Below are 18,512 nucleotides of genomic sequence, written 5' to 3'. Positions count from 1 at the left end.
TCAAACAGATGGACAAACTGAAGTTGTCAATATAACTTTGGGAACACTTTTGCGTGCTATTCTTAAAAAGAACTTGGATTGACATTTCTATGGACTTTATTTTGGAGTTGCCTAGGCCTAAGAAGAGGAGGGATTCTATTTTTGTAGTTGTGGATAGATTCTCTAAGATGGAACATTTTATAGCTTGTCATTAAACCGATGATGCTTCAAACATTGCGGATTTGTTCTTTAGAGAAGTCGCTAGGTTGCTTGGCATGCCTAGGACTATTGTTTCTGGTCGCGATGTTAAATTCTTGAGTTACTTTTGGAAGACTTTATGGGCTGAACTTGGCACAAAATTGTTGTTTTCTACTACTTGTCATCCTCAAACGGATGGACAAATTGAAGTTGTCAATATAACTTTGGGAACATTTTATAGCTTGTCATAAAACCGATGATGCTTCAAACTTTGCGGATTTGTTCTTTAAAGAAGTCGCTAGGTTTCTTGGCATACCTAGGACTATTGTTTCTGGTCGCGATGTTAAATTCTTGAGTTACTTTTGGAAGACTTTATGGGCTGAACTTGGCACAAAATTGTTGTTTTCTACTACTTGTCATCCTCAAACGGATGGACAAACTGAAGTTGTCAATAGAACTTTGGGAACACTTTTGCGTGCTATTCTTAAAAAGAACTTGGATTGACATTTCTCTGAACTTTATTTTTGAGTTGCCTAGGCCTAAGAAGAGGAGGGATTCTATTTTTGTAGTTGTGGATAGATTCTCTAAGATGGCACATTTTATAGCTTGTCATGAAACCGATGATGCTTCAAACATTCCGGATTTGTTCTTTAGAGAAGTCGCTATGTTGCATGGCATGCTTAGGACTATTGTTTCTCGTCGCAATGTTAAATTTTTGAGTTACTTTTGGAATAATTTATGCGCCAAACTTGGCACAAAATTGTTGTTTTCTACTACTTGTCATCCTCAAACAGATGGACAAACTGAAGTTGTCAATATAACTTTGGGAACACTTTTGCGTGCTATTCTTAAAAAGAACTTGGATTTACATTTCTATGGACTTTATTTTGTGGTTGTTGTGGATAGATTCTCTAAGATGGCACATTTTATAGCTTGTCATAAAACCGATGATGCTTCAAACATTGCGGATTTGTTCTTTAGAGAAGTCGCTAGGTTGCATTGCATGCCTAGGACTATTGTTTCTCGTCGCAATGTTAGATTTTTGAGTTACTTTTGGAATAATTTATGGGCTAAACTTGGGACAAAATTGTTGTTTTCTACTACTTGTCATCCTCAAACGGATGGACAAACTGAAGTTGTCAATAGAACTTTGGGAACACTTTTGCGTGCTATTCTTAAAAAGAACTTGGATTGACATTTCTCTGGACTTTATTTTGGAGTTGCCTAGGCCTAAGAAGAGGAGGGATTCTATTTTTGTAGTTGTGGATAGATTCTCTAAGATGGCACATTTTATAGCTTGTCATGAAACCGATGATGCTTCAAACATTACGGATTTGTTCTTTAGAGAATTCGCTAGGTTGCATGGCATGCCTAGGACTATTGTTTCTCGTCGCAATGTTAAATTTTTGAGTTACTTTTGGAATAATTTATGGGCTAAACTTGCCACAAAATTGTTGTTTTCTACTACTTGTCATCCTCAAACAGATGGACAAACTGAAGTTGTCAATATAACTTTGGGAACACTTTTGCGTGCTATTCTTAAAAAGAACTTGGATTTACATTTCTATGGACTTTATTTTGGGGTTGTTGTGGATAGATTCTCAAAGATGGCACATTTTATAGCTTGTCATGAAACCGATGATGCTTCAAACATTACGGATTTGTTCTTTAGAGAAGTCGCTAGGTTGCATGGCATGCCTAGGACTATTGTTTCTCGTCGCAATGTTTAATTTTTGAGTTACTTTTGGAATAATTTATGGGCTAAACTTGGCACAAAATTGTTGTTTTCTACTACTTGTCATTCTCAAACAGATGGACAAATTGAAGTTGTCAATAAAACTTTGGGAACACTTTTGCGTGCTATTCTTAAAAAGAACTTGGATTGACATTTCTATGGACTTTAGTTGGGGTTGCCTAGGCCTAAGAAGAGGAGGGATTCTATTTTTGTAGTTGTGGATAGATTCTCTAAGATGGCACATTTTATAGCTTGTCATGAAACCGATGATGCTTCAAACATTACGGATTTGTTCTTTAGAGAAGTCGCTAGGTTGCATGGCATGCCTAGGACTATTGTTTCTCGTCGCAATGTTAAATTTTTGAGTTACTTTTGGAATAATTTATGGGCTAAACTTGCCACAAAATTGTTGTTTTCTACTACTTGTCATCCTCAAACAGATGGACAAACTGAAGTTGTCAATATAACTTTGGGAACACTTTTGCGTGCTATTCTTAAAAAGAACTTGGATTTACATTTCTATGGACTTTATTTTGGGGTTGTTGTGGATAGATTCTCTAAGATGGCACATTTTATAGCTTGTCATAAAACCGATGATGTTTCAAACATTGCGGATTTGTTCTTTAGAGAAGTCGCTAGGTTGCATGACATGCCTAGGACTATTGTTTCTCGTCGCAATGTTAGATTTTTGAGTTACTTTTGGAATAATTTATGGGCTAAACTTGGCACAAAATTGTTGTTTTCTACTACTTGTCATCCTCAAACGGATGGACAAACTGAAGTTGTCAATAGAACTTTGGGAACACTTTTGCGTGCTATTCTTAAAAAGAACTTGGATTGACATTTCTCTGGATTTATTTTGGAGTTGCCTAGGCCTAAGAAGAGGAGGGATTCTATTTTTGTAGTTGTGGATAGATTCTCAAAGATGGCACATTTTATAGCTTGTCATGAAACCGATGATGCTTCAAACATTACGGATTTGTTCTTTAGAGAAGTCACTAGGTTGCATGGCATGCCTAAGACTATTGTTTCTCGTCGCAATGTTAAATTTTTGAGTTACTTTTGGAATAATTTATGGGCTAAACTTGGCACAAAATTGTTGTTTTCTACTACTTGTCATCCTCAAACGGATGGACAAACTGAAGTTGTCAATAGAAATTTGGGAATACTTTTGCGTGCTATTCTTAAAAAGAACTTGGATTGACATTTCTCTGGACTTTATTTTGGAGTTGCCTAGGCCTAAGAAGAGGAGGGATTCTATTTTTGTAGTTGTGGATAGATTATCTAAGATGGCACATTTTATAGCTTGTCATGAAACCGATGATGCTTCAAACATTACGGATTTGTTCTTTAGAGAAGTCGCTAGGTTGCATGGCATGTCTAGGACTATTGTTTCTCGTCGCAATGTTAAATTTTTGAGTTACTTTTGGAATAATTTATGGGCTAAACTTGCCACAAAATTGTTGTTTTCTACTTCTTGTCATCCTCAAACAGATGGACAAACTGAAGTTGTCAATATAACTTTGGGAACACTTTTGCGTGCTATTCTTAAAAAGAACTTGGATTTACATTTCTATGGACTTTATTTTGGGGTTGTTGTGGATAGATTCTCTAAGATGGCACATTTTATAGCTTGTCATAAAACCGATGAAGCTTCAAACATTGCGGATTTGTTCTTTAGAGAAGTCGCTGGGTTGCATGGCATGCCTAGGACTATTGTTTCTCGTCGCAATGTTAGATTTTTGAGTTACTTTTGGAATAATTTATGGGCTAAACTTGGCACAAAATTGTTGTTTTATACTACTTGTCATCCTCAAACAGATGGACAAACTGAAGTTGTCAATAGAACTTTGGGAACACTTTTGCGTGCTATTCTTAAAAAGAACTTGGATTTACATTTCTCTGGACTTTATTTTGCACTGGCCTAGGCCTAAGAAGAGGAGGGATTCTGTATTTGTAGTTGAGGATAGATTCTCTAAGATGGCACATTTTATAGCTTGTCATGAAACCGATGATGCTTCAAACATTACGGATTTGTTCTTTAGAGAAGTCGCTAGGTTGCATGGCATGCCTAGGACTATTGTTTCTCGTCGCAATGTTAAATTTTTGAGTTACTTTTGGAATAATTTATGGGCTAAACTTGGCACAAAATTGTTGTTTTCTACTACTTGTCATCCTCAAACGGATGAACAAACTGCAGTTGTCAATATAACTTTGGGAACACTTTTGCGTGCTATTCTTAAAAAGAACTTGGATTGACATTTCTATGGACTTTATTTTGGGGTTGTTGTGGATAGATTGTCACGCCCCGAGTCCGAAGCATCGGTGACATCCGGCATTGTTTAACAATTAAATTGAAAACAATAAAGCCTCGTATCAAATCAAACCAGTCTTTTTCATAAATGAAATATTGTCTTACAATGACAAAGGAATAAAATACATCAGAGTTTCTAATAGCGGAAACGAAAGAAAAGTAAAATGTTGAATTCTGATCTTGATCTCTGATTCACCAACCCCAGAAGGCATCTTGCTCTTCCTCATTCAGTTGTTCCTCGTTCTTATCTGAAATTTGTAAGGGGTGAGTGTTTTGGGAAAACACTCAGCAAGTGGGGGTCGATCGATTCCAAAGATACATATAGAACTTAGTTTTCTTAAAACATTCTCTTTCAAAGCTTAATATTCTTAACTTGACACAACGGAAACGAATCGAATAAGAGACAGAACTTATCAAATGATTCAGAACATAAACAGAAGCTATACAGATCATTTCTATTCGGAACAGAACAATCAGAACAGACAGAACATAACACTGTTACTCATCTCATATTCATGGTCAAATTGTCCCCAATATGTTAGTCCTCTAAGGGGTGAGGCCAGAACATGGTTTTATACCCACCAATGGGGGCCAGACAGAACATGGTTTTATACCCACCAATGGGGGCCAGACAGAATTACAATTCTCGTCCCATTTCAAATTGACTCGTAACAGTGAAAACAGAATTCAGAAGTCATAGACAGAACTTTATAGATATTCAGATTTCAAAGTTGTTCATACTGACACAGCGGAACCAAGAAATTCGAAGTACAAAAAGAATAATCGATCGAAATTTTAAAGTTTATCCACACTGATTTTTGAAAATGACACACTAGCATGCATGTCACATTATTTCATATCAAGTTTAAAAATAGAATTGAAGTACATATTCAAAAGCCCACTTACCTGTAGATTTTTGAGTGAAGCTTCCTTCTCAAAATTTCGGCAGCACTTCGGCGTGTCTTTGGCGAATGTAGTCTTCGATCGGGCAGCACTGTGACGCAGAATTGCAACTTCTGATTGCACGAACAGGATTTCCTTCGCTTCTCTTTATTTCGGCCGTGACTTATGTGGGATGGGGGAGGACCGAAAATTTTTGAAGAGTGGATGGGGAAGTGGCCGAATATTTTTGGCTTGGTGATTGCAAGGTTTTGCATGGCATGGTGTCTTCTATTTATAGGCCAAAGAATGACCCTTCATCTAGCATAGTGGCCGATCCCTTGGAGATCAAGAAAGGCACTAATTGCTTTGATAATCCCCATGAGTCACCTTGATAATCTCAATGGTTATTTCTTACACCATGAATTTGTCCTTCCCTTAGCTCAAGCCCTTAGCTCCCTTTTTGGTTTACTCAAAAGCCATCTCTTGCATCTTTAATTTGTCCAAAGCTTTTAGCTCTCATTTTAGCTCCCTTTATAGTCTTGTTAGGACAAGCTTGGTTGAGCTTCCTCGAGCTGGAAGTTTGCGTCCTTGAGCTGGGGTTTTACTCCTCCCGCGAAAACTCTTCAATGGATACGGTTACTTGTAGATTGGCCTCTTGTTGAGCTAATCCCCAAGCTTAGAATCTACTTTCTCAAGCTAAGTTTGATGAGATTTAAATTATTATTCAAGTAGTTTAATTGAATCAAAAATTACTGAATCATTTTTATATCACTTACTTGATTTACTTCGGTCGAAATTTTCGGGTTCTCACATCCCTCCCGTCTTATTGAAAGTTTCGTCCTCGAAACTTGCATTAACTTGTTCATTCAAATAGTTGAGGGTATTGTGACCGCATCTTTTCTTCGAGTTCCCAAGTTGCCTCTCTTTCAGTATGGTTTGACCACTGTATCTTGACATAGGGGATGGTCCGGTGTCTCAACACTTGGTCTTTAGTGTCCACTATTCGGATAGGGACTTCTTCATATTTGAGTTCTTCGTTCAGATTACCTTCGATCATTAGAGGCGTAACTTTAAGTACATGGTTCGGGTCCGGGACATATTTTCGTAGTTGTGAGATGTGGAAAACGTTATGTATTCTGGACATCTCAGGCGGTAACGCCAATCGATAAGCCAATGTTCCCACTTTATCCAGTATTTCGAACGGTCCCACATATCTTGGGTTCAACTTGCCGGATTTGCTGAACCGAACCACTCCTTTCATGGGAGAAACTTTGACGTACGCTTTTCCTCCGATTTCTAGTTCCAAAGGCCTTCTTTTCAAATCAGCCCAACTCTTTTGTCTATCCTGAGCTGCCTTGAGTCTCTCTTTGATTATGGCTACTTTATCGACAGTTATTTGAATGAGCTCTGGCCCGGTGATAGCTTTTTCTCCGACTTCATCCCAGTATAAGGGCGATCTACATTTTCGACCATACAGTGCCTCGTACGGAGCCATTTCGATGCTACTGTGGTAACTATTATTGTAGGCAAACTCTATCAACGGTAACTGCTCACTCCAATTTCCATGAAAATCCAATGCACATGCCCTCAACATGTCTTCAAGGGTCTGAATTGTCCTCTCAGTTTGACCGTCGGTCTGAGGATGATAGGCCGTGCTGAGCGTAACTTTGGTTCCCATGGCCTTTTGAAAACTTTTCCAAAATCTTGAAACGAATCTTGGATCTCTATCAGACAATATACTTGCCGGTACCCCATGCAGTCTTACTATATTATCCATATACAGGGTAGCTAACTTATCCAAGTTATAATTCATCCGTACTGGCAAGAAATGGGCAGACTTGGTTAACCTGTCAATGATCACCCAGATTCCGTCATGACCCTGCCTTGATTTTGGTAACCCGACTACAAAGTCCATGGAGATATTATCCCACTTCCACTCGGGTATTTCTAATGGCTGCAGAAGCCCTCCAGGTCGCTGATGTTCCGCCTTGACTTGTTGACAGACTAAACACTTTGCAACAAAGACCGCTACGTCTTTCTTCATTCCATTCCACCAGTAGTTATTTTTCAAATCTCTGTACATCTTGGTGCTTCCTGGATGTACTGAAAATCTTGATTTATGTGCCTCGGCCATCACCTCTTCTCGAATTCCATCGATGTTTGGCACGTACAATCGCCCTTTCATCCAAAGAATACCATCTTTATCAATTTGAAATTCTGGAATCTTTCCTTCCTGAATTTGTTCCTTTATCTTGAAAATATTGGTGTCTTGCTTTTGTTTTAGTTTGATGGTCTCTTGGAGACTTGGTTGCACTGATAATGACGATAAACTCACTTTTCCGGGGTTCTTCCGACTCAATGCATCTGCCACTTTATTTGCTTTTCCCGGATGATAACTGATTACCAAATCGTAATCTTTGAGAAGTTCCATCCACCTTCTTTGCCTCATGTTTAATTCCTTCTGAGTGAAAATGTACTTAAGGCTCTGGTGATCAGTAAAAACTTCGCATTTTACTCCATAGAGATAGTGCCTCCAGATTTTAAGCGCGAATACGACTGCGGCTAGTTCCAAATCATGAGTGGGGTAATTCTGTTCGTAGGGTTTCAATTGTCGTGAGGCATACGCAATTACCTGACCCTCTTGCATAAGCACACACCCTAACCCTCCCTTTGAAGCATCACTGTATATGGTAAAATTCTTACCATCCTCGGGAAGAATTAGTACTGGTGTGGATGAGAGTTTTGTCTTCAGGGTTTCAAAACTCTTTTCACAAGCTTCATTCCAATTGAATTTCGAATTTTTCTGAGTAAGTTTAGTGAGTGGGATGGCTATTGACGAAAATCCTTCTACAAATTTTCTATAATAGCCTGCTAATCCCAGAAAACTCCTTATCTCTGTCACTGTTTTAGGTTGAGGCCAATCTTTAATTGCCTCTACTTTCTTAGGGTCTACTGACACCCCTTGTTCTGAGATTATATGACCTAGGAACGCCACACTTTTCAGCCAGAATTCACACTTCTTGAATTTGGCATAGAGTTCTTTCTCTCGTAATGTTTGCAAAGTAAGACGCAGATGCTCACTATGTTCCTCCTCACTTGGTGAGTACACCAAGATGTCATCTATGAACACTACCACGAACTTATCGAGATACGGTTTGAATACTCGGTTCATAAGATCCATGAATGCTGCAGGAGCATTGGTTAGACCAAACGGCATTACCGTGAATTCGTAGTGCCCATACCTTGTCCTAAAAGCAGTCTTAGGGATATCTTCTGCTTTGACTTTTAACTGATGGTAACCTGATCTGAGATCAAGTTTTGAGAAAACTTTAGCTCCTTTTAGCTGATCGAAAAGATCATCTATTCTCGGGAGTGGGTACTTATTCTTTACGGTGATCTTGTTTAGCTCCCGGTAGTCGATACATAGTCTCATGCTTCCGTCCTTTTTCTTTACAAAAAGCACTGGGGCTCCCCAAGGAGATGCACTAGGACGAATCTGCTTCTTGTCCAGCAATTCTTGGAGTTGCTCCTTTAATTCCTTCAATTCAGCTGGAGCCATGCGGTATGGTGCCTTAGAGATTGGTGCAGCACCAGGGACCAAGTTGATTTCAAATTCTACTTCTCTACCGGGTATCTCTCCTGGTAAGTCTTCGGGAAAAACGTCTGGAAATTCTTGAACAATTGGAATATCTTCCAACTTTGGAACTTCTTCCTCTTTGGCTTCAGTAATTACTGCCAGATAAATTTCTTCGCCTCCCTTCATGGCCTTCCAGGCTTGCGAGGCAGATAGCAGAGATTTTATTTCTTTGGATTTCCCTTGATATACGACCTCCCTCTTTGCTGGAGTTTGAAGTCTAATTTCTTTCTTCTGACAGTCTACTATGGCATGGTTTTTAGCTAACCAGTCCATTCCAAGAATGATGTCAAACTCCACCATATTGAGTTGAATCAATTCTACTTCAAAAATTTGTTTGCCGATACAAATTTTACAGTTTCGATGTACTTTGTGAGTTTCGATTATTTTACTAGCCGGTGTTGCTACTCTTAACGGTTCACTAAGAATATCATGCTCAAGTTTAAGCTTCTTAGCATATCTTCTAGACACAAACGAATGGGTGGCACCACAATCAAACAAAGCATATGCAGGCATTTTATTGAGTAAGATGGTACCTGCCACAACTTCGTTGCTATTATCGGCTTCCTCTTGGGTTATGGCATAAACCCGTGCATTTGTCTTGTTTTCCTGTTGTTTGTGGGGCCCCGACCCTTTGTCCTTGTTGTCCGGACAGTCTTTAATTCTATGGCCCACCTTCCCGCACTTGAAACAAGCGCCTGTCTTCCGATAACATTCTCCAACATGTTTTTGTCGACATGTATCACACCATTTTCCTACGGTGTTACCAGTCCTGGCAGAATTTCCCTTGAATGATCCTTCTGAATAATTTGGTTTCTTGAACTTGAGATTATTCTGTGTGGGTTGATTGTTCATCGGTCTCTTGTTCTTGTTCTCTTCTTCACGTCGCTTGATATCGGTTTCTGCACTCATTGCTGCGCCCATCAAGTCTGCAAAGCTGCTTGGTTTGTACACTGCCAGTGCCGACTGAATTCGACTGTTGAGCCCCTTCTTGAAGCGGTGCATTTTTAACGTCTCATCTGACATAATTGTCGGAACGTAAGTTCCCAAATCGTTGAATTTTGACGTGTACTCCATTACCGTCATATCTGGTGACTGTCTGAAATTCTCAAACTCATTCAACTTTTGTAGACGAAACTCGGCCGGATAGTATTGTTTCAGGAATTCCCTCTTGAAAATTGGCCATGTGATATCTTCTACCTCTGCTAAAGGTAGCGACACAGTTTCCCACCATTTCCTAGCTCGTTCCTCCAAAAATGGGGTTACAACTTCTACTTTTAACTCTTCCGGTATTTCTAGCAAATGTAGTTGTGTCTCCACGTTCTTGAGCCAGTTGTGACTGACTTCAGGGTCTGGGTTCCCATCAAAAGTTGGGACTCGATTCCTCCTCAAAGATTCGTAGTGATACTTGATTCCACGAGGTTGAGGTTCTTGAGGTGGTTGGATGGCATTGGCCAGTGGATTCACAAATCCTTGTAATGTTGCAGCGACGATAGTTGCTATTGCCATCATATCCTCTTGACTAAGGTTCACTCGGGGTGGTGGCGGTGGTGGTGGATTATCGTTTTGGTTGGCGTCTCGAGCGTTACGGTTGTTTCGGGGTGGTCTGCCTGCCATTTCCTATAAACACATATCTTTTATTAATTTGTTTGCCATAACACTTAATCAAAGAAACAATTCCATTAATATAAAAAAAATTTTGCATACAGCCGACGACTAAATTAAATAATCCCAAATACAATCAAAATTTAAACTAGAGTTCTTTTCTCCCTATTCATCTACTACTTCGCCGTCTCCTACTGCCTCGTTAATTTCTTCTTCTTCCATTGGGTTTTCTTCTTCCATTTGCTCCATAAGTTCTTCCATGTTGACCATCTCATTTTGTAGATGCTCGATGTAATTCTGCAGTTGCGTGTTGTGGTGATCAAGGTTGTTCACTTGGTCTTGCAGTTCTTGGATTGTTGATTGGCTTACTTTCTCATCGATTTCTTGTTCTCCAATCTTTTCCTCAAGACGATGTTGAATACTGAGAAGGCCATCACTTCGGATTTGGAGCGTAAGAATCCTATCTTGCGCCTTCTTCAGTTCTTGTTTGGTGATCTCATGCTGTCGTTCCGACTCTAGATGATAAGCAGCGTATCGTCTGACATCATCGCGTAATTTCTTTTCCTCAACTCTGGCTTCCCGAAGGTCTTCCCCTATACATATATTATTTCCATCCAATTGGTAGTTATCTTTCTCGAGCTTATCATTTTTTTCTTTTAGTGACTTAATTTCTGACTCCTTTTCTCGAAGTTGACTCTGAAGTTCATTTATAACGTTTTGGAGGTCCATGTTGTTCCTATAAAGATAAAAAACATTTTATAGATAAGATACTTATCAAATTTTCTTAATCATGCAATAATATAAGTTGATAGCAAGTTTCAAAATAAGTTGGTACACATAATATTTTTCTCGGTTACAATTTATTCAGATACTTTAATATAATGCTAATCTAGTCGAATAACTCTCCGCTGTCGCTGTCGCTGTCGTCCACAATTACTTCCATAGGTGCCACTTCCTCCTCTGCCATGTTTTCTATCACAAGATGTAAATAGTTGTTCTGATCCTGCAGTCCGTCCATAGTGGCGTGGATCCTTGAGATGTAGCGCTCTTGCTTTGCAATAAACTGGTCCTGACGCTGACGAGCCTGAGCAGCGTGATCCTTCTCTATCTCTATCCTCTCGAGTAGATCCATGTTGAGTGCCACCAAGCGCGCAAAACGAGTTGCATTAGTCGGTGTCTGCATCATTTGGCTCTCCGCCACGTCCAAGTGATGTGTGAGTCGCTGCACGTCCGACTCCAGCATAATCCTGTTCTCAGTAAGCTCTTGCTTTTCCAATTTCTCCTTGGCGAGTTGCACCTTCAACGTTGCAATTTCCCTTTTTTGATTGTCTATGGTGAGCTTACGCAAGCGTAGGGCAGCCTGGGCACGAGTACGGGGAGCATCCATTTCCTAGAATAAATGGAGGTAAAATATCAGATTCTCATCAAAGATAGAAAGGCACAAATACTAAAGTTTTCGTGGAAATTTGGACGCTGAATATTTTCGGAACAATTGAAGGGATAGATTTTTGGAAATTGTTCGAAAATTTTAGGGAACAGATGAAGGGATTGGGATGCACTAGGCTTTTGCCAAAATTTGACTTTGTCAAATTTTGTCTGTCAAAATCCCAGCGGGATTATGAACCTGGTAGCTCTGATACCACTTAAATGTCACGCCCCGAGTCCGAAGCATCGGTGACATCCGGCATTGTTTAACAATTAAATTGAAAACAATAAAGCCTCGTATCAAATCAAACCAGTCTTTTTCATAAATGAAATATTGTCTTACAATGACAAAGGAATAAAATACATCAGAGTTTCTAATAGCGGAAACGAAAGAAAAGTAAAATGTTGAATTCTGATCTTGATCTCTGATTCACCAACCCCAGAAGGCATCTTGCTCTTCCTCATTCAGTTGTTCCTCGTTCTTATCTGAAATTTGTAAGGGGTGAGTGTTTTGGGAAAACACTCAGCAAGTGGGGGTCGATCGATTCCAAAGATACATATAGAACTTAGTTTTCTTAAAACATTCTCTTTCAAAGCTTAATATTCTTAACTTGACACAACGGAAACGAATCGAATAAGAGACAGAACTTATCAAATGATTCAGAACATAAACAGAAGCTATACAGATCATTTCTATTCGGAACAGAACAATCAGAACAGACAGAACATAACACTGTTACTCATCTCATATTCATGGTCAAATTGTCCCCAATATGTTAGTCCTCTAAGGGGTGAGGCCAGAACATGGTTTTATACCCACCAATGGGGGCCAGACAGAACATGGTTTTATACCCACCAATGGGGGCCAGACAGAATTACAATTCTCGTCCCATTTCAAATTGACTCGTAACAGTGAAAACAGAATTCAGAAGTCATAGACAGAACTTTATAGATATTCAGATTTCAAAGTTGTTCATACTGACACAGCGGAACCAAGAAATTCGAAGTACAAAAAGAATAATCGATCGAAATTTTAAAGTTTATCCACACTGATTTTTGAAAATGACACACTAGCATGCATGTCACATTATTTCATATCAAGTTTAAAAATAGAATTGAAGTACATATTCAAAAGCCCACTTACCTGTAGATTTTTGAGTGAAGCTTCCTTCTCAAAATTTCGGCAGCACTTCGGCGTGTCTTTGGCGAATGTAGTCTTCGATCGGGCAGCACTGTGACGCAGAATTGCAACTTCTGATTGCACGAACAGGATTTCCTTCGCTTCTCTTTATTTCGGCCGTGACTTATGTGGGATGGGGGAGGACCGAAAATTTTTGAAGAGTGGATGGGGAAGTGGCCGAATATTTTTGGCTTGGTGATTGCAAGGTTTTGCATGGCATGGTGTCTTCTATTTATAGGCCAAAGAATGACCCTTCATCTAGCATAGTGGCCGATCCCTTGGAGATCAAGAAAGGCACTAATTGCTTTGATAATCCCCATGAGTCACCTTGATAATCTCAATGGTTATTTCTTACACCATGAATTTGTCCTTCCCTTAGCTCAAGCCCTTAGCTCCCTTTTTGGTTTACTCAAAAGCCATCTCTTGCATCTTTAATTTGTCCAAAGCTTTTAGCTCTCATTTTAGCTCCCTTTATAGTCTTGTTAGGACAAGCTTGGTTGAGCTTCCTCGAGCTGGAAGTTTGCGTCCTTGAGCTGGGGTTTTACTCCTCCCGCGAAAACTCTTCAATGGATACGGTTACTTGTAGATTGGCCTCTTGTTGAGCTAATCCCCAAGCTTAGAATCTACTTTCTCAAGCTAAGTTTGATGAGATTTAAATTATTATTCAAGTAGTTTAATTGAATCAAAAATTACTGAATCATTTTTATATCACTTACTTGATTTACTTCGGTCGAAATTTTCGGGTTCTCACATAGATTCTCTAAGATGGCACATTTTATAGCTTGTCATAAAACCGATGATGCTTCAAACATTGTGGATTTGTTCTTTAGAGAAGTCGCTAGGTTGCATGGCATGCCTAGGACTATTGTTTCTCGTCGCAATGTTAAATTTTTGAGTTACTTTTGGAATAATTTATGGGCTAAACTTGGCACAAATTGTCGTTTTCTACTACTTGTCATCCTCAAACGGATGGACAAACTGAAGTTGTCAATAGAACTTTGGGAACACTTTTCCGTGCTATTCATAAAAAGAACTTGGATTGACATTTCTATGGACTTTATTTTGGGGTTGCCTAGGACTAAGAAGGGGATGTATTCTATTTTTGTTGTTGTGGATAGATTCTCTAAGATGGCACATTTTATAGCTTGTCAAAAAACCGATGATGCTTCAAACATTGCGGATTTGTTCTTTAGAGAAGTCGCTAGGTTGCTTGGCATGCCTAGGACTATTGTTTCTGGTCGCGATGTTAAATTCTTGAGTTACTTTTGGAAGACTTTATGGGTTGAACTTGGCACAAAATTGTTGTTTTCTACTACTTGTCATCCTCAAACGGATGGACAAACTGAAGTTGTCAATATAACTTTGGGAACATTTTATAGCTTGTCATAAAACCGATGATGCTTCAAACATTGCGGATTTGTTCTTTAGAGAAGTCGCTAGGTTGCTTGGCATGCCTAGGACTATTGTTTCTGGTCGCGATGTTAAATTTTTGAGTTACTTTTGGAAGACTTTTTGGGCTGAACTTGGCACAAAATTGTTGTTTTCTACTACTTGTCATCCTCAAACGGATGGACAAACTGAAGTTGTCAATAGAACTTTGGGAACACTTTTGCGTGCTATTCTTAAAAAGAACTTGGATTGACATTTCTCTGGACTTTATTTTGGAGTTGCCTAGGCCTAAGAAGAGGAGGGATTCTATTTTTGTAGTTGTGGATATATTCTCTAAGATGGCACATTTTATAGCTTGTCATGAAACCGATGATGCTTCAAACATTCCGGATTTGTTCTTTAGAGAAGTCGCTAGGTTGCATGGCATGCCTAGGACTATTGTTTCTCGTCGCAATGTTAAATTTTTGAGTTACTTTTGGAATAATTTATGGGCTAAACTGGGCACAAAATTGTTGTTTTCTACTACTTGTCATCCTCAAACAGATGGACAAACTGAAGTTGTCAATATAACTTTGGGAACACTTTTGCGTGCTATTCTTAAAAAGAACTTGGATTGACATTTCTATGGACTTTATTTTGGAGTTGCCTAGGCCTAAGAAGAGGAGGGATTCTATTTTTGTAGTTGTGGATAGATTCTCTAAGATGGCACATTTTATAGCTTGTCATTAAACCGATGATGCTTCAAACATTGCGGATTTGTTCTTTAGAGAAGTCGCTAGGTTGCTTGGCATGCCTAGGACTATTGTTTCTGGTCGCGATGTTAAATTCTTGAGTTACTTTTGGAAGACTTTATGGGCTGAACTTGGCACAAAATTGTTGTTTTCTACTACTTGTCATCCTCAAACGGATGGACAAACTGAAGTTGTCAATATAACTTTGGGAACATTTTATAGCTTGTCATAAAACCGATGTTGCTTCAAACTTTGCGGATTTGTTCTTTAGAGAAGTCGCTAGGTTTCTTGGCATACCTAGGACTATTGTTTCTGGTCGCGATGTTAAATTCTTGAGTTACTTTTGGAAGACTTTATGGACTGAACTTGGCACAAAATTGTTGTTTTCTACTACTTGTCATCCTCAAACGGATGGACAAACTGAAGTTGTCAATAGAACTTTGGGAACACTTTTGCGTGCTATTCTTAAAAAGAACTTGGATTGACATTTCTCTGAACTTTATTTTTGAGTTGCCTAGGCCTAAGAAGAGGAGGGATTCTATTTTTGTAGTTGTGGATAGATTCTCTAAGATGGCACATTTTATAGCTTGTCATGAAACCGATGATGCTTCAAACATTCCGGATTTGTTCTTTATAGAAGTCGCTATGTTGCATGGCATGCTTAGGACTATTGTTTCTCGTCGCAATGTTAAATTTTTGAGTTACTTTTGGAATAATTTATGCGCCAAACTTGGCACAAAATTGTTGTTTTCTACTACTTGTCATCCTCAAACAGATGGACAAACTGAAGTTGTCAATATAACTTTGGGAACACTTTTGCGTGCTATTCTTAAAAAGAACTTGGATTTACATTTCTATGGACTTTATTTTGGGGTTGTTGTGGATAGATTCTCTAAGATGGCACATTTTATAGCTTGTCATAAAACCGATGATTCTTCAAACATTGCGGATTTGTTCTTTAGAGAAGTCGCTAGGTTGCATTGCATGCCTAGGACTATTGTTTCTCGTCGCAATGTTAGATTTTTGAGTTACTTTTGGAATAATTTATGGGCTAAACTTGGGACAAAATTGTTGTTTTCTACTACTTGTCATCCTCAAACGGATGGACAAACTGAAGTTGTCAATAGAACTTTGGGAACACTTTTGCGTGCTATTCTTAAAAAGAACTTGGATTGACATTTCTCTGGACTTTATTTTGGAGTTGCCTAGGCCTAAGAAGAGGAGGGATTCTATTTTTATAGTTGTGGATAGATTCTCAAAGATGGCACATTTTATAGCTTGTCATGAAACCGATGATGCTTCAAACATTACGGATTTGTTCTTTAGAGAAGTCGCTAGGTTGCATGGCATGCCTAGGACTATTGTTTCTCGTCGCAATGTTTAATTTTTGAGTTACTTTTGGAATAATTTATGGGCTAAACTTGGCACAAAATTGTTGTTTTCTACTACTTGTCATTCTCAAACAGATGGACAAATTGAAGTTGTCAATAAAACTTTGGGAACACTTTTGCGTGCTATTCTTAATTAGTTGGGGTTGCCTAGGCCTAAGAAGAGGAGGGATTATATTTTTGTAGTTGTGGATAGATTCTCTAAGATGGCACATTTTATTGCTTGTCATGAAACCGATGATGCTTCAAACATTACGGATTTGTTCTTTAGAGAAGTCGCTAGGTTGCATGGCATGCCTAGGACTATTGTTTCTCGTCGCAATGTTAAATTTTTGAGTTACTTTTGGAATAATTTATGGGCTAAACTTGCCACAAAATTGTTGTTTTCTACTACTTGTCATTCTCAAACAGATGGACAAACTGAAGTTGTCAATATAACTTTGGGAACACTTTTGCGTGCTATTCTTAAAAAGAACTTGGATTTACATTTCTATGGACTTTATTTTGGGGTTGTTGTGGATAGATTTTCTAAGATGGCACATTTTATAGCTTGTCATAAAACCGATGATGTTTCAAACATTGCGGATTTGTTCTTTAGAGAAGTCGCTAGGTTGCATGGCATGCCTAGGACTATTGTTTCTCGTCGCAATGTTAGATTTTTGAGTTACTTTTGGAATAATTTATGGGCTAAACTTGGCACAAAATTGTTGTTTTCTACTACTTGTCATCCCCAAACGGATGGACAAACTGAAGTTGTCAATAGAACTTTGGGAACACTTTTGCGTGCTATTCTTAAAAAGAACTTGGATTGACATTTCTCTCGACTTTATTTTGGAGTTGCCTAGGCCTAAGAAGAGGAGGGATTCTATTTTTGTAGTTGTGGATAGATTCTCAAAGATGGCACATTTTATAGCTTGTCATGAAACCGATGATGCTTCAAACATTCCAGATTTGTTCTTTAGAGAATTCGCTAGGTCGCATGGCATGCCTAGGACTATTGTTTCTCGTCGCAATGTTAAATATTTGAGTTACTTTTGGAATAATTTATGGGCTAAACTTGGCACAAAATTGTTGTTTTCTACTACTTGTCATCCTCAAACAGATGGACAAACTGAATTTGTCAATATAACTTTGGGAACACTTTTGCGTGCTATTCTTAAAATGAACTTGGATTGACATTTCTCTGGACTTTATTTTGGAGTTGCCTAGGCCTAAGAAGAGGAAGGATTCTATTTTTGTAGTTGTGGATAGATTATCTAAGATGGCACATTTTATAGCTTGTCATGAAACCGATGATGCTTCAAACATTACGGATTTGTTCTTTAGAGAAGTCGCTAGGTTGCATGGCATGTCTAGGACTATTGTTTCTCGTCGCAATGTTAAATTTTTGAGTTACTTTTGGAATAATTTATGGGCTAAACTTGCCACAAAATTGTTGTTTTCTACTTCTTGTCATCCTCAAACAGATGGACAAACTGAAGTTGTCAATATAACTTTGGGAACACTTTTGCGTGCTATTCTTAAAAAGAACTTGGATTTACATTTCTATGGACTTTATTTTGGGGTTGTTGTGGATAGATTCTCTAAGATGGCAAATTTTATAGCTTGTCATAAAACCGATGATGCTTCAAACATTGCGGATTTGTTCTTTAGAGAAGTCGCTAGGTTGCATGGCATGCCTAGGACTATTGTTTCTCGTCGCAATGTTAGATTTTTGAGTTACTTTTGGAATAATTTATGGGCTAAACTTGGCACAAAATTGTTGTTTTATACTACTTGTCATCCTCAAACAGATGGACAAACTGAAGTTGTCAGTAGAACTTTGGGAACACTTTTGCGTGCTATTCTTAAAAAGAACTTGTATTGACATTTCTCTGGACTTTATTTTGCACTGGCCTAGGCCTAAGAAGAGGAGGGATTCTGTATTTGTAGTTGAGGATAGATTCTCTAAGATGGCACATTTTATAGCTTGTCATGAAACCGATGATGCTTCAAACATTCCGGATTTGTTCTTTAGAGAAGTCGCTAGGTTGCATGGCATGCCTAGGACTA

At 38.7% G+C, this 18,512-nt stretch overlaps 1 protein-coding gene across 1 annotated transcript in view; it reads left to right on the top strand.

Annotated features, from left to right (window-relative positions):
• Nucleotides 1-11,746: 11,746 nt before the first annotated feature.
• LOC140830105 (uncharacterized) overlaps nucleotides 11,747-18,512 on the top strand; it is an 83,354-nt gene continuing 76,588 nt past the window's right edge. The window contains exon 1 of the mRNA XM_073193389.1: nucleotides 11,747-11,752. Within this exon, the coding sequence (XP_073049490.1) occupies nucleotides 11,747-11,752 (6 nt within the window). The remainder of the gene's footprint in view (nucleotides 11,753-18,512) is intronic.

Source organism: Primulina eburnea, chromosome 4 (assembly GCF_022965805.1).
Source record: "Primulina eburnea isolate SZY01 chromosome 4, ASM2296580v1, whole genome shotgun sequence".
Classification (NCBI taxonomy): Eukaryota; Viridiplantae; Streptophyta; class Magnoliopsida; order Lamiales; family Gesneriaceae; genus Primulina; species Primulina eburnea.
The sequence above is the reverse complement of the archived record's forward strand: the minus strand, read 5'-3'. Positions and strand labels throughout refer to the sequence as shown.